Source organism: Condylura cristata, unplaced genomic scaffold (genome assembly GCF_000260355.1).
Source record: "Condylura cristata isolate star-nosed mole 26May11 unplaced genomic scaffold, ConCri1.0 scaffold00009, whole genome shotgun sequence".
Lineage (NCBI taxonomy): Eukaryota > Metazoa > Chordata > Mammalia > Eulipotyphla > Talpidae > Condylura > Condylura cristata.
The window spans coordinates 13440794-13465565 of NW_004567110.1; the positions used below are offsets into that span (position 1 = coordinate 13440794).

The following is a 24772-nucleotide window of genomic DNA, read 5'->3' on the forward strand; positions in this document are numbered from 1 at the left end:
GCAGTTTTCTATTTTTTTTTCTATTTTGTTTTTATTTTCATTTGTTTAAAACTATTTTCCAACTTGTCCCTTGATTTCTTTTTTGCCCTAAGGGTTATTTAGACTATTATATAACTTAGCATTTTTTTTAATTTCCAATTACTGAAGAATTTCACACATTTCTTTTTGCTGTTGATTTCTAATTTAATTCACATGCAATTAGAAAATATACATTATTTCTATCATTTTAAATGTATTGCGCTTCGCTTATTGAGCTAAAATACAGATGGTCTATCCTGAAGAATATTCTCCAAAGGCCTGAAGAAAACAAGAACGCTGTCCAGTGGTCTCTGTTCATGAGAGTCAGCACCGTGAAACTGGTTAATACATTCACTCTCCAACTGCTTGCACCTAGGATTCCTGCACACAGTGGCACAGTGCGTAGTGGCTGATGGAGGGATACTTGGTCTCTGCCACCAAAATCCCTCTCAAAATCTTTCTCAGAGCCCTTTACCTGCTTTTCAAGATGGAAATTATTTATGGATCAGTTATGCTGTGTCATTTTAATCTTATTAGTTTCAGCTTACTATTTTGAAACACTTTCATTACATTGATTTGAGCACATGCTTCATTAATTCAAAACATTTTATCAGTTCATATCAATCTTGCTCCTTAAAAAATATTTTTAGTAGAAGAACAGTAAGAATTGATTTTCTCCCCAAAAGCACCTTTAATTTTTTTCCTTTCAAAAGAATTCCAATTAAAATAAAACAACAAGAGAACTCAGTATTGTAAAATTACCCCGCACAGCCTAAAGATGGATCCAGACATTGGTGGAAATTCTATTTTACTTTGTCTTTAGAGCAGTTCCTTAATTTCTCTCTACCTTAGGCTTCTCATTTGTAATGTCAAATTAGACAATGATCAAACTTCAATTATTTTTACAATTTCATAAAAACTCTGAACATATGGTGAGTCAGGCAAGCACTTTCCATTATAAAACTGGCTTGTCAATACAAGTTTCAAACATAAAAATCTTCAGAAATGCAATAGGGCTAAGTTAATTGCATTTTCTAAGATACTTTTTTTGTGTGTTTCTTGCACTATCATAATACTTCTGGAAATTTCACTAAAAATCGCTTTAAATTTTTTTTTTTTACTACTTAAGAGTAGTTCAAATGGGGTACCATTTTTGTATTTTTAGGTCAAGCCAGAAGCAATAGCTGATATTCACTGATTTTTGATATACAAATACAATAATACTACATGGTATACTGTAACGATATACCACTAATACACATACATAATATATACAAGGTATACATAATATAGATGACTTTATTTTAATTCAACAGGGAGCGTGATAAGTCAAACAGAAAAAACTGGAAAAGGGGGGCACAAATTTGGGTTCACACTTTATGGACAGTATAGTTAGAATCTTTCTTTACTTTCCTAGATAACAGTTATTACTATTTGAACATACACTATACATCTCACTTATTGTTTAATAACTATTTTTGAATCCCTGTTAAGCGTCACATACGTCAGTATCTGAGAAAAATGATAAGTAAAAACAAAACATACTCTCTCTTCTCATTTCTAGTCAAAGAAAAAACAAGTATTTATTAAAATAGACAGCAATAAGTTTTAAGAAGAAAACGGGGTGAGAAGACAGATATGATGTCAACAGAAGAGTGTATTTGTGACTTTAGATAGAATGGCAACTTGGATCCTGCATGAGAAAACAATTCTGAAACAAAGGCCCCCCCGAAACTGAGACCATTAAGCATACAATTATCCAAAACTGAAGAATCAACCTGCTCCCACCCATCATGACGTAAGCTCCCTGAGGCCAAGTAGTGCTTAGTGTAACTTATACTCTATAAAACGATCTCTTGTAAAATTGAATATTTAATACATTCAAATATGTATAAATGCTTACGGACACACAAAAGGAATGAACTGCTTTTACTGCAATGGTGCATAACATTGCATACTTTGCTGTTTTCAAGTAGCAGCTCTTACATACTGCTTTAATTGATAGTTAGGTGCCACTGAATACAACTGCAAAAAGTTAGAACTCAAATCAGCTCTCCATATCTGTTCTCCTTACAGTATAAATTCTAGGAGAGCTAAAGTTAAGTTGTCTTATTCAGCTTAATCTCCAAATGAGTACAGTGAGCTACCATATCTCATACATACTAACTGATCGATCTTCAAAAACAATAAAAGGCATGACACACTGCAGGACTGACAAACGGAGTGTATGAATACATAACAAAGCCATCAAAGACTAAAGTGAAGGAACAGTTTTAGGAAATGCTAGTTTGGAAGAAAAGCAGTATGTAGGGCAACAGCAGAGAAAAATTGGACATAATTCAGGTCAAAGGGAAACAGAGTTTTGATGCGATCTCACAGATGATCTTACTTGAAATGAGAAAAAACTAGTGGTGGTAGCACCATGAAAGGGGTAAGAAGTTATCCTACTTAAGGATTATTAAAACTTTTACACTAGCTAAACACTGGTTATGCTTTTAACAAGAGAGTTCTGTCGAGAGGATAGTTTCCCCTATAGAAGGTTATAGGTAGAAAATAATTTAATCAACTGTCCAATTTGGTTTTTCTACTTCTAAGATAAAAATAATACTGCAAAGTGCTAGCTTAATCAGCCCTTAATGATACAGTCTAATCAGTAATCAGCAATCTAGTTTCTAAGACTACCACGTGATATATATCTTTTTATTATTCAGAAATTACAAATATTAATTCCCAAATTTTAAAGTGATAATTTTTTAAAATCCCATCAAGAAACATGTTATCTTCATGAAGCTGCAATGAAAATAATGCCCCTCCCCAAGAGAAGGAAAGCCTAACAGTCAATTCAAAACCAATAAATTAATTTAAAATGAGAACCTTGAACATAATTGTCATTTGAAGTTGGAGAAAGTTACAAGTGGAAAAGTAAACAATGGGTTATACAGAACACTCAAGTTTACTTAGGAAACGTTAACATCCACTTTCTATTAATCAATCTAAAACACATAATATTGAGAAATGAATAAATACTATCTCATGATCTTATGAAACTGATTCTATTACTACCCAGCAAATCTTAGGAGTTCAGCATGTTATACTCTGGAAGTGTCTTGTACTTTGCCCATACTTTCAGCTAAACAGTTACAATTATTTTTCAGAATGCCCTTCTCACTTATACATTTTGTAAAGAAAAGGACCACAAACCTATGTCCTCGAATGTAAGAATCTACTTTATCTCCCCTTTATTTCCCGTACTATACTATGTAGTAAATAGTATTTTAATGCTGGTGTTAATGATTCCAACACTCTAAGCTCTTCTGACTGCCATTAATTAAATCATTTCCTAACTACTTCTCCACTTTTACGACAAATTCAGGTAGCTGTAAAAAACCAAATCCTTGGCTCTCTTCTTGCAATGATTTCTAAGACTTCAACTATTACCACACAGATACACCTATGGTAAACGTTTACATTGGTGGCTGCCCACTATTTATACCCTCCTATACAGTGATTTGCCTCTTCCTTCTTGTGACAAAGAAGGTCATTTCTGTGAAAAAACTTAAAATAAAAAAAAATACAGCAGCAGTAACACTGGGTCATTCCTTAGACTAAGCCTTAAAAAGTTCTGAGCCATGATAATAAATAGTTCCAGCTAGTTTGCCTTGGTGATCATATGAAGAAACCATGGTGCCAAACAAAGATGTGACTACGGGAAGAAACAAACACAGATGCCCCTGCATCTTTGCTAAGAACCCAATCTCCAAATAATACGCAAGTCCAATGCAGCCACAGCAATGATCACTGGTGAGAATGGAGAAGAAATAATACAAGCAGCATGAAAAGGCGAGTGGACTTAGAGATACAGTACAGATACAAAATAGAATATTAAAGACAAAAAATGGAAAGCCATAAAGAAAAGAATGGAAAATCTTGCCATTTGCAGCAACATACATAGGACTGGGCTAAGTGATACAGGTACTAAGAAGGACAACAAATACTAAGTGAGTGCATGCATATGTGGAATATAAAGAAATACAACAAAAGTACACAGGAAACAAACCAAAACCAACCCTTTAAGTCTGACGGCAGAATTGAGGCTACAGTAGAAGAGAATGGCAAGGCTAGGTGCAGAGAGGCAAGGGAGCTCAAGGGACTATGGTGGAGGACTATTGAAGCTTTGGGGGTAGATATGGTGTGATGACATACATTTGTAGAACCTAGATTCCTAAAACACACACAATATTATAAGCCAACATTTCCTCAATAGATATACTTACAGAATTCTACATTTATTAAATGATTTCATTTTATTACGTATTTCCTATAAAGACAAGCTGCTGATTTTAAAATGTAGGTTTATATAGTGTTTCTAGAAATTTCTTTTAGATCAACCCTTGTAGACACAATTCTAGTTCTCAGCCTCATCATACTGTGGATCCCAAAACTAATAATCAGTTCAAAAAAAAAAACAAGTAAATTAACTGCCCCATTTTTTTTTTTTACAGTCATTACCCTGAAGCAAACGTATGAAAGAATGCTAGCTGTGTTAAATAGCTTTGTGACTTTACACAAGTACATTAAACATTTTGAGCTCTAGTTTCTTTATGGAATGCTAGGACTTCTACTTAAATAATCTCTGATATTACAGCAGAAATTAAAACTTCATTTACATGATACCTTGAATGTAATAGAGAGGTAACTCCATGTGGTGGTTAAGAGCACAAAGACTGATTTCAAATCCTTGGAGAAGTACACTATTCATTGGCAGAGCCAAAATGTCAACTGAGATTTTGCTGATTAATAGCTCTGTAACATCTTCAAGCCCCAATTTCCTCATCCGCTAACTGTAGATTACTAATCATCAGAAAACTGCAACCACAAGTTTGCTTTCTCAATGTGCTACATAATAAATGAACTACTTTATTTTCACAAGATTTCTGAACGTTGTCAGAAACTTATATCTAATTAACTATGTAATTACCAAAATGTTCCTTTACATCAGCAATATTCTTAATGAATAAGATTGTATAAACATGATGTATAAACACATTAAGCAAGAAAAAGACTTATGATTAGGTCCTTTTTAACCAGTATTAATAGAATGAAACACTCTTCTAATCATAAAGAAATGTTATCTCCACTTCATATTAAGTAAGTCCATTACATTATACCATCAAATAATTTAAAGATTTACTACTTACCACTAATTGTCTTGGGCTTTTTCGCTATATACTCCTTCCATTTTCTCGAACTGAGCTGGCTGGGAGGTGGAACAGGCACATTACTGACAGTGCACGGCAGTACAAAAAGAGCACCAACCTGGACAGGACAGAGCATGTTTTTAGTAACTGCAAACTGAGAGTAACTCTTAAATAGCGTCATCTGACAACTTTCCAGTTATACCTCAGTTGCTTAACATGCATTCAGGAATACACTCTTCCAACAATTCCACGATAAAAAATAAAGTAACAAGAATTCTCACCTTAAAACAAATACAAACAGGGGCCCTCCCTGGTGGCGCAGCAGGTTAAAGCACTGCACTAAGAAACTTAAGCCACTTCCGCATGAGCTCGATCCCTGCCTGCCCCGTCTGCTGGCAGACCACTCCTGACCCGCCCGCTGCTCCCCTCAGCAGTGTACTTCGTCGATCTGCCTGTTCTGCTCCCCACTCTGTCCCTGGTGAATCCTCTCACCCTCCGCATCTCTGGCCTGTACCCCAGTTCTGTATTAATAAATAAATAAGTCTTAAAAAAAATACATACAAAAAACAAAGCAAGGCTTTGAAATTATAGGTGTCCCTTCTCTACTTTCATAGGACTCTGAAAATTTTGCTGTTTGCAGTATTTGCTAGAAGTGTTGGTCATGGGTATAATTCTCTGTATGTCTACAAACCAAGGAGAAGATGAAGTTCTATCATCAAACATTTTGTCATACCTAGTCATAATTTCAAAATCTTTTGGATGGATTATCATTCTGGTTTCAAAATGAGAATTATATGAAAGTAACTTCAAGACTTTTGTTTCTAAACATCAGAGATTTAATGCTAATAAGTATAAATTACAAATCGATCAATCATCTGCCAGAATACATATAGCAGTTACTGACTGATTAATGAGCAATTCCACTTAATCATCTTTGTATTCCCATGGCTGGGCAGACAGATCTTAATTAAATATTTGTTCTCTCAAAACCATCATATTATATTTAAGCAAATACTCAATTTGATAAAACACTGAATAAAACTTCTACATTGCTGGTGGGAATGCAAACTGGAAAGCTGATTGGAGGTTTCTCAAAATGCTAAAAATGGAGCTTCCATATGACCCAGCAATTCCACTCCTAGGTATCTACACAAAGGATACAAAAACATTAATTCAAAAGACACCTACACCCCTATGTTTATTGCTGCACTATTTATAGTAGGGAAGGTGTGGAATCAGCCCAAATGCCCAAAAACAGATGGTTGGATCAAGAAGATGTGGTACATATCTACAATGGAATATTACTCAGCAATCAAAAAAGATAAACTCATGAGCATATTTGACTTTACACAATTTCACTTAAAATTTTTATGTGTAGTTTAACAAATGTTTAAATATACTAATTTCATCACATCATTACCCATGTATGTAAAACCACTAAAATAGCTATAAATATCCTCAATATAAGTAAAAATAGCTATAATATCCTCAATATAACCAAAAGAAAGAAATAATAAAACTCCAGAAATTTTTCTCCCTCTAAGCTTCTTCCCTAATGAAAAAGAAAATTCAGGCATATGAACATCTTCTCATAGAACATATATCAGCTGTTAAAGGAATAGATTAACAATAATCTAATGTGTTCTATAATTTCAAAACTTTAAAACAAGTATCAGTCATCAAGCTGATTTTTGGAACTCTTCTAACAACATAACATCACTTCAGCTCTACAGAAGACTTTAGAATTACTATGGAATGGCCAAAATATCCTAATACAAATCATTAACAAAATCCTGTTTTCCATGAGAAAAGCCAAATCATCATGCTAAAGCAGACTGAAACTACATTCCTTTTTCTCACACATCTCACAAATCCCTTATGTCAGGTTTTAAAAATCATAACAACAACAACAAAATAACCTCCTATACCTTGTCACATAGAGAAGAAATCTGTTCCATAAATAATATGGAATTCTGTTTGGTATTGCTTTTTGTCAATCCTCTGTACCAAGGAGTTAAAGAAATGAAGGAATGGGACATACAAAAGCCACTGAACTATTACTTTAAACAAGTAAATTAAATATCTCAAAACCAAGATTGTAAAAAAAATTCAATTACTTAATTTTTTAAAAGATAACTGTGACACAATTCTATACTCTGATCTTTATTCTGCAATTCACAAGGTACTTAAATTCATTTAATTAAAAATCACAATGTCAGAAATTCATAATTATTTCTTTCATTAAGGATAAGTATTCCTCCAAATCCTTCTTTGATTCTGAAGATATGTCAGTAGTGCTACTATGGACTAAGTATAGTGTTAACATAAACATCTGAACATTTCAAGGGTATATAAGTTACTGTTTTTTAACTACAGATTCCTAACATTTTTCTCTCCTGCCTACCACATAAGTGATAAGCAGCAATACCATTTCTAGTCCAGAAACATAAACATGGCCGATAAGAAAAGATTATTTTGAAAATAGTAGGACTCTTAAAATAATGTCAAAGAAAACTGTACTGAATATCATATATGTTTTTAAAAAGCAGCATGGTCAAACATCTAAATGTGAAGTGGTAAGGAAACAGACTATCTGGTACAGAAAATGTAACATAAAATGAACATGTAAATGCAAAAGGATACAACTCAAATTCAATGTTCGACATATAACAGGAGGGTAGATCTGATAATTTTATTAGCTGCACAAATTCTAAAGCAGGGCCATAATAATGGAAAACCTAGAAAAGAGATAAAAATTAGGTAATACCTTAAATATTATAAATGCAAGTAAAAATAGTAGTTAGGATTTATGACTTTAAAATGAATCTTTACAAGTACGTATTTATATATCATGCAAATCATGTATTTAATTCTCTAGAGCAGACAAGAATTTCTTTATAAGTACACGCATTTAAAAATAAGTATAAAGAAAAGTGGGACTGGACCTAATACTTTTTAAATTGTATTTCTCACCTCATTTAATCCTCATATTAACTTTGCAAGTTAAATGTGCTATTATTGTCTCCATTTTACAAATGAGTTTATCAATCGACCAAGATAACAATATCACAGAGATGACAGAGTCAGGTTTCAAAGCCAAATCTACCTAATAACAAAATCTGTTTTCTTTCTTTTACATCACATTCTTTCCAATGAGTCTCAGCAAGGTCACACAGTAAAGTAAACCAAAGTTTGTTTCAGGACCAAAGTAATCTAAAGTTATGACCATTCCGTTATTTTAAAAAACTAAAATAATGATAATTTTGACAGCATTTACACACACACACACACACACACACACACATACACACCATGCTATAATTTGATTAAATATATAATTAAAAGAAAAATTATGTAAGTGAGCATTCTTCAGCATAAATATTACAAATGTTAACTCAACATTCAAACATACCTTACAGGTCAAAAACATGCATGAATGGATGGTTGCAAAATAAAAAGCTGAGTATAGATTACCTTCGGCAAATTAGTCTTATCCTTTGATGGTATTGTCTTTTTGGCAAGAAAGCAAGATTTTAAATTAGATATACTAAAATTCTTAGGTGTGACTCCTTTTAAGCAAAATTCAGGAAAACTAACTTCAGATCCAAACTGAAAAAAAAAGCCAAGGAAACAGTTACAGACAGATATCAAGAATAAAGTTACAAAGAGTAATGCAATGTAAAAGTTAGGAGATGTGTCAATGTATTTTTGATTCTTCCTCTAATTGTAGTTCTTCCAATTATGCACATATTCTTCCTATTTAACACATAGATTTTTCATTAATACTTGTTGGCCCTCCCCTAGCCCACAGAAGTATATTAAACTTATCCCATTCAACCATAGAATCAAACAACCTCCTCTACATATATATGTTCAATATCTGGCTCCCAACCAGTCTGTAAATCTTACAGAACTTCTGTGTTATTCATCACTAGATTCTTAAAACAGGGCCTCTCATACAGTTTGTTATCAGTATAAGTTGTTGCTGAAAAGATGAATTTCTGTAGAAGTACCAGAGATGCTAACAATCACAGTAATAATAAACATTTACTGAATGGTTACTTTGTGCTTTAAAAAATTAATCCTCATAATAATAATCCTCATTTGAGATAGAAAGTACTGCTAATTTTATTTAAAGATGATGACAACAGTGACACCAAATGCTAAGTATTACCCAAAATGTCAAACAAAACTAGCAAGAAAGAGAATTAGGATTTGAGTGCATGCAATCTAACACTAGACTCTATATTTAAAACCATTATAGTAACTTTAGGCTAAAAGCTATTTTCCACCTAAAAGAGTGACTTCCAGATTTAAATATATCCTGTGGAGAAATGAACATTGAATCTACTGTTCATAAAAGAACATAAGAATCACATAATTTGTTTGAAAACATGCAGTTTCAGAAAGCAATTTTCCTACCTAATTGCAATTTATACTCATCATAGTTGGCTACATGTTTTATTTACAAGAAACGTACTGGCAGAAGTTTACCTGAATATTCAAGAAAAGAATGAGTCAGCATACAATCAACAATAAGGACCCAGTGACCTGAGTTCTTCCTGTCTTAGGTATTAGTAAGCCATTATTGAGGATTAATTGAAAAGGGGAAAAATATGGTAATCAGTACAATAAACCTTTACAGGAAGGACAGCAAGAAACTTCTATGTTTCCATGAACCCTAAACATCATTAAGAAACTTTCTTGTTTCAGTTTTCTTTTCTAGTTTTATTTATATAAAATACCAAGAATACTTTTTTCAACCTATAAAAACTACCAAACATATTCATCTATGAAGAAATTCTGAAGTACAATGGGATCTCACTGAAATTGAGATTAGAAGGGTTCAAATAATGAAATCTAAGAGTTTCATTAGGTACTGGGGAAATCTGGAGGCTGGTAGGTTAAAAAAAATTGTTAAAAATCAAAGAGCAGCTTGGCTGGTAGCAGAGATCACCTAAAATGATATTACAATAAAGAGAATGTTCTAAGTCATTTTCCAAGGGTTTAGAATGAGATAAAATAAATAAAGCAACTTGGATACAGAAGATGCACTCAACTAATGTCGAAATCCTGTATTTTAAAAGAATGTTACATTCTAGAACTGCAGTGGTCCAAAATATAATCACAGTTATTATTCTAAATTTAAATTAATTAAAATCAAATCAAATAAAAAATTCAGTTCTTCAGTTGAAGAAGTCACATACAAGATGCTGCTTAACAATAAATGCTTGCAGCTACTCTATCAACACAGAAAGAAAACAGGTATTATTACAGAAAATTCTTGTTCTATAGTACTAGTTTACAACAATTTAAATTATGTATTGTAGGTAGAATGGAAAGGCCTGTTTTGCAAACTGTGGTAAGTGAGAATTCCACTTACTTTTCTTTCCCATATTTGAATCTTTCCCCGCCATAATTCCTTTGAGTCAACAGCATATTTGAGATCTTCTAAGGATAGAACATTAGCAGAAAGGTATTCTGCAATTTTCTGACAACTTCTAGAAATAAAAGTTTAGGATAATTAAATGCAGGGATTTTATTTTAATTAGATGTTATGATTATAGTTAGTTATAAAAACCTAACACATAAAAATGCAGTTTATATTGCCCACTTTATCCACTTTAACATTTTTAAATACAGAATATCCACTAAGTCAGTTTCTGAGTTATTATCACATGTTTATTTAATCCCAATAGTCCCATGAATTCAGAGTAATTAGTTCCACAGATGGAGAAATATACCTTCCTCTTACTATATATGGACACATGTATGTCAGATGTACATGAACAACAACACAAAGACTCAATGTTGATTCCACGTTCAAAAGAATAACTGCTTTCCTAAAATGTTCCCACATATCTTTGTATGGGATTCCTTAACAGCAGTTATTACAGATGATAAGGGCATTTTGCATTCCTGCTTCTCCTTGTATGTCAATAAAATAGACCGAACCATTTCCTTAGATCACCAGCATCTACTGCTATGGTTGGCATGAAGTTAATGCTCAACAATGCTTGCTGAATTAAAAAAAAAATCATAAAGTGAATGAATCCAATTTGAATACTTACTTAAGGGTCAGAACTAGAACAGACAATCCCTATGAAAATATTATAAAGACAACAGCAGATATTTCTATATTGGCACACAAAACCATTTGTCCATGGTGTCATCGTGATGCTCACTGAATAACATAAACCAATCTAAAAGATCGCAGGTTTGAAGTTTATGTGCAAAAGTGGTTATAAAACAGCATGAACATGTATTAAAACCATAAGCATCTGAAAAAGTAGGAAGTAAGAAAAAACTCTAGAGAAATCTCTAATCATAATATGTCAAAACTATCCTGTCACATTAAAAATTTTAAATGTAGAGCCTATTACAAACAAGATAGCATGTTATTTAAAAATAAACAATTACCAAATATGAACAGAGAAGCTTACATTTCACAGTGATTTCCTGCAATAGTAATTTTTGCTGAATACCATTCCCTCAAATGTTTTAAGGCTCCTATAGCAGGTAAGCAGTCTTTCAATTTAGGGGAGCTTTTGTCAGAAAGCAACAGTATTACATCTATCATTGCTCTACCTAGAAAGAGAAAAACATTTTTGTTATTTTTCAAAGATATTTGACAATACCCTGAACAACTGCATTTTATGTTTATTTAGAAGATAAAGGACAATTTTAACTTTAATTTCTGAAATTTCAAAACAATACACATCTTTAGGAGTATAAAATTTTAAAAAGTTCACAATTTGATTTAAAGTTGTATTATCCTGAAATAGCTAGCATATGCTAGAAAACAATGAACTATATATCATAATTACTTGCCAATTCTATCCCAGTGGTTAATTATACACATTACTCTTGAAATCATCAATGCTATTGTAATGAAGAGGAAAAACAAAAACCTGTGCAATTTCATTATATCTTTTATACTTAACTTTGCATACAATAGGGAATGAATTAGTTCAAATAAATTATTTCTCTTTGAAAAGAACAATATGACATTTAGAAAACTTAATTATATGGACAATATCATTGGCTCCTGAGAAAGAGGATAACTTAATGAAACTTAAAATGTTATGAAATTATAAATTACTGAAGGACCAGAAATAGCAAAAATGAAACAAAAACCAGAGAAAAATCTGACAATGAAAATACTCCAATTTGCCAAAATATCAACTGTGTATTTCAGTAATATTTTAAAATTGATACGTTTTATTTCAAAAATTGATATATTTATAACATATTCAGTTACTTTCTATGTGGGATCAACTGTACTAAAATCTGAGCTTCAATATAATCATTAGACTGTGAGCTATGAAATTCTTTCTGGAAATCATATATGCTTCCACCATCACTGAACATTCAGCTCTTAATACAATATTTAACATACAGACAACACAATAAATACCTCCTTAATAATGACCTTCAATAATCAACATTTCAGAAAGAAAGCTCTTCAAAGGTATTTGCCAAAGGCACACTGTACCAACCTCTGAATGCCAGTTATTTGATTACCACCAAAAAATGATTAAGACAAAAAAAACAGTTCTAGGACTAGTATGATGCAATATTTCTCACAAATTATGGTTTCCATTTTTAATTAAAGGATGAAAGATTTTGGTAAAAAGAAAAAAGTAAATAAAAAGCTATTTTTGTTGTACAACTTTCCATCTGACAATGTGCATAGTTACTTCATACAATAGAAGAATTATTGTACAAATGATCTAGATTACTCTTTTGCCCGGGGTGCCTATTATACCAAAACAGTGTAACATAGTGTTTTCTTCTTCAGTAAAACTAACTCAGAAAAGAGAGATGGGTATTTAGTTTGTTAAATTCTGATTTTTGCCCAACTAAATGAAAACAATTAAGAGTACTATAATGCCTTAATAATGTACTAATAGAAAATATTGTCTCAATTTCTACTACGAAATCATGCTTCATTTTGAACTTAAAAATAAGAAGTGAGAACTCAAGCATAAAGACTAAATTAATAAAAATATTAGGTAAAATTGCTGAAAGCTGACATAAAATATTACCAGGAGCAGGAAGTTTGTCCGATAACTGATGCAAATTTTCTGCAGATTCTTCATATAGCCTAAAATAAAAGGTAAGTCAGAAAAGAAACCCACACATACACCTTACATTTAATTGTAAGAAATAACATTAATTAAATGGGTCTATACATCGGACCCTGGTTATTAGACACATTATTTCATTTAATCCTCATGACAATCCCATGAATCAATGCAATATTATCACTATCATCCCTACTAAATGATGTGCCTAAAATCACATAACAAGTAGAGGTGAAAGGTAGGAATGAAACCCTCAATTCAAGTTTTTGGCCACACCCAAAAGCAAACAAACAGTAACAAAAAAAAAGACACTCAACTATATCCTACTTAGTAGACTAAATATACACCATACAAATAGATCTAACTTTTTAAGTTGGTACTGCTAAGTATTTAATAAAGACAGTGCTTTTCTCTGAATGACATATAATGGCCCTGATTAGAAAATAGTATGTTCTATTTCAATTCTTCAGAATCCACTATTTTTACCCAAATGATGAAATTTATTTTCTCAAAATAATTTATTACTTTATATAAAGCTATTTAAATCGTTTATTATAACCTACGAGTGTCTAAAACACTCAATGTGTTGTATGGTATAGTTTTCAAGCTCCCTCTTGTGGAAATAATTATTAGATCACTTACCAGAAATATTTACTTTTCTATTCATCATTTTTTAATAGTACTAGAAAAACATGGAATGATAACTGCTCTAAGCTTGGAAAGCTCGCCTATCAGGATGTTGATTTTTTTATGGGTGAGAAAATAAAGAGGAACAGAGATGTAACATGTCAGACCTACCACCATGAAATTATAGACTACCTCTCCTAACCCCTGGTTAAGTGTGCTTCCCTCAGGCCTACAATGTTTCCCACCACTTAATCAGAACAAACAGGATTTGCATATAGAAAAAGAAAATTTTTTCAAGAATATAGAAACTTTAAATATTTAGATACTAACATAAAAGTATTTTTTACAATGATATATTAAGGAAGACTCAAATGAAAGTCAGGATATTTTATGAAGAAAAAAATATTTTACAATCTACATCACTTGGATTAACTTATATATTGTACAATAATTCAAAAAAAAAACCCTAAATCTATATGTTCCTCAGGAATGCTTTATAGATTTTAAAGGGGTCTAAAATGTTAAGATAGACATAAGTTGAAGAAATCACATGTTTCTGTCTTACATAAAAAAGTAAAAATATTTTGGCTTCAATCTTAATTCTTACGGGGATCAATCAAGAGACACAAACTGGGGCCTCCCTGGTGGCGCAAGGGTTAAAGCCTCAGCACTATCAAACTATCCCTAGCCAATGTAGTAAATGGCATAAGTTTGATCCCTGGCCAGGGAGCTGGCCTACATGGCACAGCAGACTTCTGTCTCCCCACTGCTCCCTTCAGCAGTGTATTTCAGTGGATCCACCTTTTCTGCTCCCCATTCTGTTTCTGGTGTCCTCTCTCACCCTCCGCACCTCTGACCTGTACCCCAGTTTTGTATACATAAATAAATAAAACTTTAAAAAAAATTTTTTAAAAAGAGATACAAACTTTCAGTTACAAAATAAATAAGTCACGGAGATACAATAGACAGCACAGGAACTGTTATCAATAACATCACAGTCCAAATTTTAAAGTGCCTAAGAAAAGAAAGTAAGTGGACTTATTTTGATGTATACAAATGTCAATTCATTGTGTTGTATACCCGAAACAAAAATCATATGTCAATTATACTTCAGTATAAAAAAGACAAAAATAGCACAAATAAATGTGCTAATCGCCTAATGTCCTCTTCTAAAATAAAGAGGTGAAAATTTTAATTAACTAAAATTACCATTGCTACTAAAATATCAAATTTTTACTTTCATGGCTAAATACTATGTAATGTTAAGTAGTCTAAAGAGAAATAAAGAGCAAGTAGACATACTCCGTCAAGGATACTGATTCCCTACTATTGTCCTCTTCTTCAAAACACTCAGCAGTACTCAAATAGTCTTCAATATTTGTTTGAAGAAGATCTTCAATTTCATCTTGTTCCACACCAAAATGCATCTCTTCCCAGTCAGAGCTACAAAACTAATACATCAAAATATTGCACTAAGTATGGGTTCACAGAATTATTTAATAAAGACATTCACAATAACAATTTAATTACCTGATAAAATCCACAAATTGCTTGCACTGCAAAGAACCATTTCTTGGAACCAGGTATTCCACCCACCAAACAGGCTTGAAAACAAAATTACACTTATTAGAAGAAAGGTGTATCAATAAGCAGGTACTAGCACACATACTTGAAAACTTCACAATACTGACATAAACATTGCAAGTTTAATATAAACACATACTATATTATATACTACTTTATACATATATATTATATCATGTACTATGTAGGCATATAACATACATATTGTGTGTGTGTGTGTGTAGTGTGGGACTTTTTTTTTTTTTTTTTTAAAGATTTATTTATTTGTGCATACAGAACTGGGGTACAGGCCAGAGGCTCAGGGGCGGCGAGAGGCTTCACCAGAGACAGAGTGGGGAGCAGAACAGGCAGATCGATGAAGTACACTGCTGAGGGGAGCAGTGGGCGGGTCAGGAGAGGTCTGCCACGCCATGTGGTCACCTCCGGGGCAGGCGGGAATCGAACTCATGCGGAAGCGGCTTTAGATTCTCAGTGCTGTGCTTTAACCCGCTGCGCCACCAGGGAGGGCCGTGTGTGGGACTTTTTAAAATGTCAGCTAAAAATTTAAACAGAACAATTTACCTAAGGGGCAAAATTTTTCACTAGCAATGAACATTGTCTTTGATTCATCACAATTCAAATCCATTAGTACTTTAATCATCACTTCAAGCACTAAAATATACCATAAAGATGTGACAAACAATACTCTATTTCTATTGAGAAATCCAACATTGTACAAGACATTTTAATGAAAACAATTTCTTCCTCAAAGCCCATGAAGATCTGGTCAAGCTTGGCTAGCAAGAACAGAGCTAAGAGTAACTTCAGCTTAAAGATAAAGGTATCATGACATAGGAAATGGAGCGTCAGTCCAGGGTATATGCCAAAAGAGTCAGGAAGAATACAGAGTTATGTAATGGAAACTAGAGAGGAAAGAGGAAGGAAATGAGAAATATGGTAATGCAGGCTTAACTCATGGAATTTAGGGAAAATGGCAAGTGCCAGAAGTCTCACCCTCTTGCTGCTCTCATCAGGTGGTGTCTCCCTTAGCCTCCTGTCAGCAATCATATTACCCCACATGCATTCCTATCAGTGCTTCCTTTGTCCATCGGTTAACATGCAAGAGGCGCTGCCCTTCCACTTCAAGGTTACCATTCAGACCACCTCTGGGACCACAGGCCACTGATTATACTCTCTTTCCCATTAGCATTATAATTTGTGCAAGTATTGCTCAAGTTATTTTTGAAAAGAATCTCCTTTAAATTCACCTTCCTTTCCCAGGCATTACTAGATTTCTTTCTTTGCCTTTCTTCAAGGATAAATATTCTGAAAGTGCTGTCTACATTGAGAGTATAGTCGTTTCCTCATGACTTTTTCTACTCCCCTGCAATGACATCTCAACCTCGACTTTAATAGCCAACATACAACTGACTATACACACCAAAGTCACTATTATCTTACCTGTTAGTGAATATTACTGATAATTTTAGCTTTGCTGTTTCTTAACCTCTCACAGAAAGAAGGAAGGAAGCAAAAATGACACATTTGACTAATTTCTTCTAAAACAGTTTCTGTGGCACCTATCTCTCCATCTGCCCCTTCTTATTCTTTTAAAAACTAGGACTCAGTTCAAGATGACCTGCCCTTCTCACTGGCCATAGCAATCCCATTTTTCTCAGGTCTTGGGCTTATATCTATATATTGATGAATAAACTATATCTCTACTCTTACTCTGTCTTTTAAGTTATAGACACGTTTCCAACTTTTACACAACTTGTCACTTGGACATCTTTCAGGCAATTCACACATTTTAAACTGAATATATGCTACTTCTCAATGTCAAATTCTCTTTTCTCACTAACTGCCACCATCATACTATTAACCGTCCTTGATTTCTTTCTCACTCTTCTCCTAAATCAGACCAATCCAACACAATTATGGATTCTACCTCCATAATTTCCTTCAGTTCTACACATTTTCCTTCACCCTGCTCTTTCAGTTTTTAGCTGGTTTTCTGCAGAAGACCTTACTCTGCTTTGTCTTAGCCTACATTCAGCAAACTTCAATGGCACAGAGTTGATCTCACCTTTTCATTCATTAAAGCCTTTAATGGCTGATTACGATGAGGTCAGTGCAGATCTTTTATATCAAACCAGATGGCAAAGGATGTGACTGTGTTGCCTTTTAGTCTCTCCGTGATAAGTCCACTTCCTACTAGTTTACAAAAATGGGTACTAGGAAGAGGAAACTAACACATGAGGATAAAGGAAAAAAGATGAAAGCACAAGAACAACAACAACAAAAACAAAGTGAAAGCACTGGAAATGGTATTCAAATCTAATGTAAATGGACTCTAGAAATAGCTGCTGTGGTAATAATACTGTGACAAAAAGGATGAAGATATCCCAGGAAAAATTATGTCAGCAAGAACCTCTGTGCTATAAGACTTCAGAAAGATGAGCACCGTTAAGTGTTGCCAAACACTGCTAAGATTTTTTAATGTTCTGACCAAAAATGTTAAACATCACGAAACACACACTGGTCATTCTATTAGCATGGCTTCAGCTGCACAGTTGTTTATATAGTCCCACACCACTATGTAAATAAGATGGGAAGTATTGAAAACTTCACCCCACCCAAAAGGTCAATTATCGTGAGAACTCGTATAGTACTGCCAAGTTGATGAGCAGCTGAAAGAAAGTCTTTCTTGCAGTAACAGTATACCAGCTTAAATGAACCAACTTAAAAAGCAAATGAGTACCACTGGGATTTGGCAAGCAGACTACACAGCACATGCATATTAGAAGCAAAGATTGAAACTTGAGAGGCAAGTAGTTCTCTGATGAAAGGGAAAAGGGTCAGATTATACAGTTGTGAAAACTACAGTTACCAATAGGAATTGGTTGCTCCTGTTGGGCACTCTCCCTGACATGTCCAGAACGTTCTCTCAGCTTTTAGGTGTCAATCTATATTGACATCTTCTTTATCTGAGCCTTTTAATGACAATCTCAGAGGCCAAGACGAAAGAAAAGAGAAACTATTATTTAAAAAGTAGTCGGAAAAAAACAAAAATAAAAAAAATAAATAAATAAAAAGTAGTTGGATCGGGCCCTCCCTGGTGGCGCAGTGGGTTAAAGCACAGCACTAAGAAGCTAAAGTCACTTCAGCATGAGTTCGAAAGCCTCTCCTACCCGCCCACTGCTCCCCACAGCAGTGTTTACTTTGCAGTCCGCCTGTTCTCCTCCCCACTCTGTCTCTGGTGAATGCGTTCACTGCCCCTATACCTCTGGTCTGTACCCTAGTTCTGTGTACATAAATAAATAAATAAATCTAAAAAAAAAAACAAAAAACAGTAGATGGACCTATATTTTGTCAATAAAAACCAAAGGACAAAAGTTTTTTTTTTTCTTTTTACAAAAGAATGAAAATAAAAGAAAAATACGTTTGAAAAAATTAAAGCAGATAAGAATGCAAGCCCTCCCTGGTGGTGCAATGGGTTAAAGCACTGCACTAAGAAGCTTAAGCCACTTCCGCATGAGTTCGATCCCGCTTGCCTTGGAGGTGACCACATGGCGCGGCAGACCTCTCCTGACCTGCCTGCTGCTCCCCTCAGCAGTGTACTTCGTGGATCTGCCTGTTCTGCTCCCCATTCTGTCCCTGGTGAATCCTCTCACCCTCCGCATCTCTGTCCTGTACCCCAGTTTTGTATGAATAAACAAATAAAAAATCTTAAAAAAAAAAAGAATGCAGAAAAGACCATTGAGTCTAACAATTAAAAGCACCTTTAAGAAAATGAGTAAAGGGGTGGGGGTGGGAAATGGTAATGAAGTGAGTATAAGAATATATTTTACTCAGGACAAAATCACAATCCTCCTCATAATGACACATCCCCCTATTTTATAAGAACCTAAGTAAGGGTAAGAAAATTACGAGCAACAAAACTCACGCTGAAAACTTAGAATAACGTTCATAACAATTTCATGACATTTAAGCATCAAAAAAAAGGACAGCTTCTTTTTTGTTTGTATTTCCTTGGTTATCACCTTATTCCAGAGACTTACATACCATTAACAAGTTAACTTTCTTTCCAATACACATGCTGTGGCAGAGAAAGGAAAAGTTTGTTATACTTACCAGGGAAAGTACTATCTTCTGGATTAATTGAAGCATTAATGCTTCTTTTCAGAAGGTGATAAACACTTGCTGCTGTTAGGTCTGAAAATGGAAAGACCAATTTAACAGGCTCAACAGTCCATAACCTAATAAACTTATTCCAATTTCACCATCAGAGACTCACAGGTATAAAATGTTGTATATAAAACAAGAGTTCTGATATAATAAATCTAAAGCAGAGAAAATAGCAAAGGTCCTCATATTGACCAGTTAATACAAATCCAAAATCCCCCCCAAAGAGTAATATTAAGGCAAGAAGGCAGTCTCACAATATTCTATATATAATCACACACTACTTCTTCTGAATGCCCGCTCCGTCAAAATTAATACAATTAAATAGATTCTAAGACAGGAGCACCTGAAAGTCGTGCAATCTCAAATGACTAAAATTACTCTCATTGTATCATTTGTTTTTAAATTTAGTTTATGTGTGAGATGATCGTCCCATTAGGACATAAACTCTTAAAATAGTCAAAAGCTATTTTCTTCTGGCTCTTTTCTGTATTGCCAGCGCATAGACCACAGGAAGCTGAAATTCCAATTCCAAATTTCCGAAGAGCCCCAAGTCCATGACCAAAGCAGGGTGAACTTTATTATTTACGGTGTCAAAAACTACTGAGTGCTGCCATCTGACACCCCAACTTTTGCCCCGATTTCTCCACAAAGATAATATCTTTCAGTCCTTATTAGGTCAATCCCAGATAGAGTCAGGGACTCCCGGGACAGATCTGATATAAGGACTTCCCAGCAGAAGTTAACCCGAATTTCTTTTCGCTCCCACAAGCCTTTCCCGCTCTTTCTCAGCCCTGCGCTTACCCGGCGGTTTCTCCGCACCCTCTGCAGCAGAAGCCCGGGGTCCAGGCTCCGCCTCCCCATCAGCCGAGGCCGGGACCCGTCCTTCACCCCAGATGACCAGAAGCAGGTACCGATCCATAGCCTCAGAGCTGACCCCCGGTTTAAGGTCTCAGTTTCTAAATCCAAACTGCCGCGCGCAGTGATGCACTTCCGGTTTCCTGCCACTTAGGCCGGCTGGAAATGGTGCTTCTGCTGTCCGCTTTTCAGAACTCTTAGCAAGCGGGTTATATTGGGAATTGTTTTCTCGGTAGCTTCATTATTCCCTGCTTTCAAGACGAATGGTTACCATGGCAAGATCAGAGGGGATTCAGGAAGAGAGAACAGGTGAATGTCGGCCGGCCTAGGAACTGTTATGCCCGGTCTTATATGTTCCCCTACGGGCTGGTGATGTTGAGGAACTGAACTTGCATCCTGGGAAAAGAAGGGCGGTCCTACAGGTGAGAGGCATGTCGAGCTTTTCCAAAGCAAACCAGGTGAGCTCGGACTCCTGTGGCTTGATGAGATTCATTACACTGAAAGAGATCACTCAGCGAGACTCCGTGAAGCTGAGTGACTAAAAAGCCGAGTCCTTGGGCCCGGAAGTGCATCGGGAAAGCAAAAACTAGGGAGTCGTGATCTGACTATCGCCTGCTGTCCTTTTCTTGGTACTTGTCCCCTAAGCTCTTTTCAGTCACCCCTTCTCCTGTCTTGTTTTATTACCCTTGGAAAAAGCGTCAGGAGAAAAGATAAGAGAAATAACAGGTGGATCGCGTATGTCATAGCAGATCATTGTGAGAATTTTTTACTGAGTAGAAGGAGAATTTATTGAGGGTTTTGAGCCACGGAGTAACTTAGATGTTACAGAGAGCACTGTGATTGCTAATGTAAATAGAGACTTTTCAGAGATGAGGATAGGAGGAAGAAACCGTTTAGAGGCTATTGCAATAATCCAGATTAGACGTGGTGGTGGCACAATCAGGCTATCAACAGCAGTTTGAAGTTGGAGCCAGTGAGATTCCTGGTAGAATTGGATATTGAGCACAAAAAAGAAACGTCTTACCCAAGCTATGGCATCAACTGAAATAGAGAAGGCTGAAATTGAAGGTTTTGTGTAGAAGCGCTGTTCAGTTTCACATACGTTGGTCTTTGAATCGTCGTAACCCAGTCTTCCATGTGATTTCTTTCTTGGACTGTTTTGTTACTTATTCCCAATGAGGTAAATTCAAAAAATAAACTTGAACTTTAAAAAAATCATAGCTACTTAGCATTGTGTCAGCATTTTACTTTTTAATCATATTTTTTTCGATGAAAATATCAAAGGATTGATCTGCAATCGATAGGAGAGTAGTCTTAGCTACATATGGTTGAAGAATAATGAAAACTCCACCCCTTTCCAGAAGTAGAAATAAAGACAAAACTCTTGAATGGTATATTTTTTCCTGTTAATCATTGACACTAGCTGTAGAATACATGTGTTGGCATATATAATAATAAACTCAGTTGTTTACATTTTAACTAGGATCTTATTGTTTCCTCTTCTTATTTTCAAGCAATGGGCCACTTTTGCTCGAATATGGTATCTCTTAGATGGGAAAATGCAACCCCCCGGCAAGCTTGCTGCTGTGGCATCAATTAGACTTCAAGGATTGCATAAACCCATGTACCATCAACTAAGTGAGTATCTTTTTGTATCATTAATAGCCATAGTTTTCATGCCAAAATAGAATCCTGAAGAAATTTAACTAGGCTGTTTTTAAGGATCTCCTTTTCTAATGATCCCCTAACTCACTTTTGCTAAATTGAAAAAACATCCTGTTAGAGCACTAAAATGAGTTTGGCTTATTCATAGGAAAACAGTACCTACTAATTAGCCTAGACAACCGCATTTTATACCATTGCCACAGGGAATGTTCGCTTTTACACATCTCTTCCTGTGATGACATTTTGAATAGAGTTTTTGAAAATGACATTTTGAATAGAGTTTTTGAAAATAAACTTGCCCTCTCTTCTAAAAACACTCTCCCCTAAAAAAATAGACAGGTGCTAACTGGGCGTGGAAAGTTTGCACTGTTTTGAATTATTGGATTTGCTTTTCGTTATCCTCTATCCAAAACAAAATAAAAGACTTTCTGTTTTGACTTATTATAGGCAGGTTTATGTGACTTCACTGGCACTTCATTGTCTAGCCTGCAAGATCAGTTGTTACTGTTCATTTTGCTGCTCTAAGATTTGTTACAGTTGATCACAGTTGTGGTAAACTTATGTTAAAACTTGAAATGTACAGATCTATAGCTACATATAACTCTAGGTAATATTTTAAAGAAAATTAACAGTAGTAATGATGAAATGAAAGCCTGGACACTCCACATGAGTCATTTACTTTTTTCTAACTTTTGTTACAAAAGTTTTCATGAAATATTTAGAGCAACTGAAAAAAAAATATAATGAATTTCTTTGTACCTTCTACCTAGATTACAGTGTTAACATTTTATAATATCTCTTTTACACAGTCACTTGAAAATAAGTTAAAGGTGCTCTTATAATGCCCTAAGTGCTTTAGCTTGGTGTCCAGTACACTTTCAAATTTCCTTAGTGGCCCCAAGTATGATTTTTTTGTTTTTTTTTTTTAGAATTGTTGCCTTTTCAAATAAGATCCAACCAGTATTTTTTTTATGACTTAACTTTTTCAAATAAGATCTAACCAGTATTTATGTACAGTATTTTAGTTATTATGTCTCTTTGAATCTAGAATAATTCTCATTCTTCTCTTGATATTATCCTTCTCAGGATTCCATGCCAAATTTTTACATAGAGAGCTTTCTTAAAACATAATTTTTTTGTAGATGAGGCACATATACACAATGGAATATTACTCAGCAATCAAAAGAGATAAACACATGCCTTTTGCAGCAATATAGATGGAGCCTGAAGAAGCTGGAATCATACTTAGTGAAATAAGCCAGAAATAAAATGAAAAATACCAGATGGCTTCACTCATAGCAGGAGCATAAAGGACCAGGAGGTGGAAAATAATAATAATGAACAATTATACACCAGAGACAGTTTACAGAGTTGGAGTGAGGAATGGGATCAAAATGGGGGAAGTGCACTGGACTATGGTGATGGCACATGGGTGATTTGGTGATGGGAAGCCCACGATGGATGCCATTTTCTCTGTTTCTTCCCCTCTCACTAATTCCCTTTTGCTATCTAAGTCTTAATTGTGGACTCTTTCTAAAAACTAGGAGTGCCTCAGAACTCAGTCCTTCGATCTGTTCACATTCTTTAGGTGATTGCATTCAATCTCAAGTCTGTAAATATCATCTAAATGCTACTGGCTCCCAAACTTTTATTTTCAGTTCTCATGCTTCCCTTGTATTCCACTTACATAACCAAATTTCTACTTAGCAAATGTCTTGGCTAATTTGGAGATGTCTATTTTGATGTGTTCTTCCTACTTTCTGTCACCAAATCAGCATGTACCTTCTTATTTTCTCCATCTCAGTAGCTCTCCCCATCTCAAAAAGCTCTGTCCTTTCAGTTTCTCTTACTAGAAGGCTTTGTACTTCTCTTTGTTCATCTTTATACATGTGTGTATGTGTACACAGATATATGTGTGTATCTGAGAAAATATATCTGAAATCTGGCCACCTCTCACCAACTGTCTCATTCTCGTTTTAAACCACTATACTCATTATCCTAAATTATTCCAAAACCCTCCACTTCCTCCACTGCATTGCTGATTCATACATCAGCTACAACTAGTTGTCTTTTCCAAATGAATGTCAGGGTGAAAGTCGAAGTTCTGCTGTTGCAATACGAGCCCTTATTGATGTAGCCCTTATTACTTGCTGAGTTATTTCCTAATTTTCTGCACCTTGAGGCTTATTGCTATTTATTGACTTACCTGTTAGACACATTTAACCTTTGGCCTTTCACATTTTGGTCCCTCCAACTGGGTGTTTTCCCACATAACTCCATGGCTTACTTCCTCACATATTTTGAGATATCAGAACAGTCATTTGTCATAATTAGGTATTTATACATTAGAGCTGCAAGGGCATGATTTTCATTTGATTTGTGATATTTTTATCTACTATCCTTTGAATGATCCTTTGTGATCCTTATAAATATGTTTTTGAGTGACTCAAAATCATTCAGCTTTTAAAGATTTATTTATTTGTACATACAGAACAGGGGTACAGGCTAGAGGCTCAGGGATGGCGAGAGGCTTCACCAGAGACAGAGTGGGGAGCAGAACAGGCAGATCGA

General features: G+C 34.6%; 2 protein-coding genes across 3 annotated transcripts in view; one reads left to right on the forward strand and one right to left on the reverse strand.

Moving 5' to 3' along the window:
• MTBP (MDM2 binding protein) overlaps positions 1-20600 on the reverse strand; it is a 52710-nt gene extending 32110 nt beyond the window's left edge. The window contains exons 1-11 of the mRNA XM_004679995.1: positions 20483-20600; positions 19628-19708; positions 15461-15534; positions 15233-15381; positions 13265-13323; positions 11660-11804; positions 10600-10717; positions 8691-8825; positions 7860-7954; positions 7145-7217; positions 5217-5334 (exon numbers count right to left, since the gene is read on the reverse strand). Of these exons, the coding sequence (XP_004680052.1) occupies positions 5217-5334; positions 7145-7217; positions 7860-7954; positions 8691-8825; positions 10600-10717; positions 11660-11804; positions 13265-13323; positions 15233-15381; positions 15461-15534; positions 19628-19708; positions 20483-20600 (1165 nt within the window). The remainder of the gene's footprint in view (positions 1-5216; positions 5335-7144; positions 7218-7859; positions 7955-8690; positions 8826-10599; positions 10718-11659; positions 11805-13264; positions 13324-15232; positions 15382-15460; positions 15535-19627; positions 19709-20482) is intronic.
• Positions 20601-20905: 305 nt separating this feature from the next.
• MRPL13 (mitochondrial ribosomal protein L13) overlaps positions 20906-24772 on the forward strand; it is a 22274-nt gene continuing 18407 nt past the window's right edge. Inside the window, exons 1-2 of one of the 2 annotated variants that reach the window (XM_004679614.2) lie at positions 20906-20994; positions 22051-22174. In XM_004679614.2, coding sequence (XP_004679671.1) covers positions 20968-20994; positions 22051-22174 — 151 coding nt within the window. In that variant the 5' untranslated portion in view covers positions 20906-20967. Of the gene's footprint in view, positions 20995-21086; positions 21166-22050; positions 22175-24772 lie in introns of those variants that run through there. The other variant, XM_012722837.1, reaches the window with a different exon arrangement.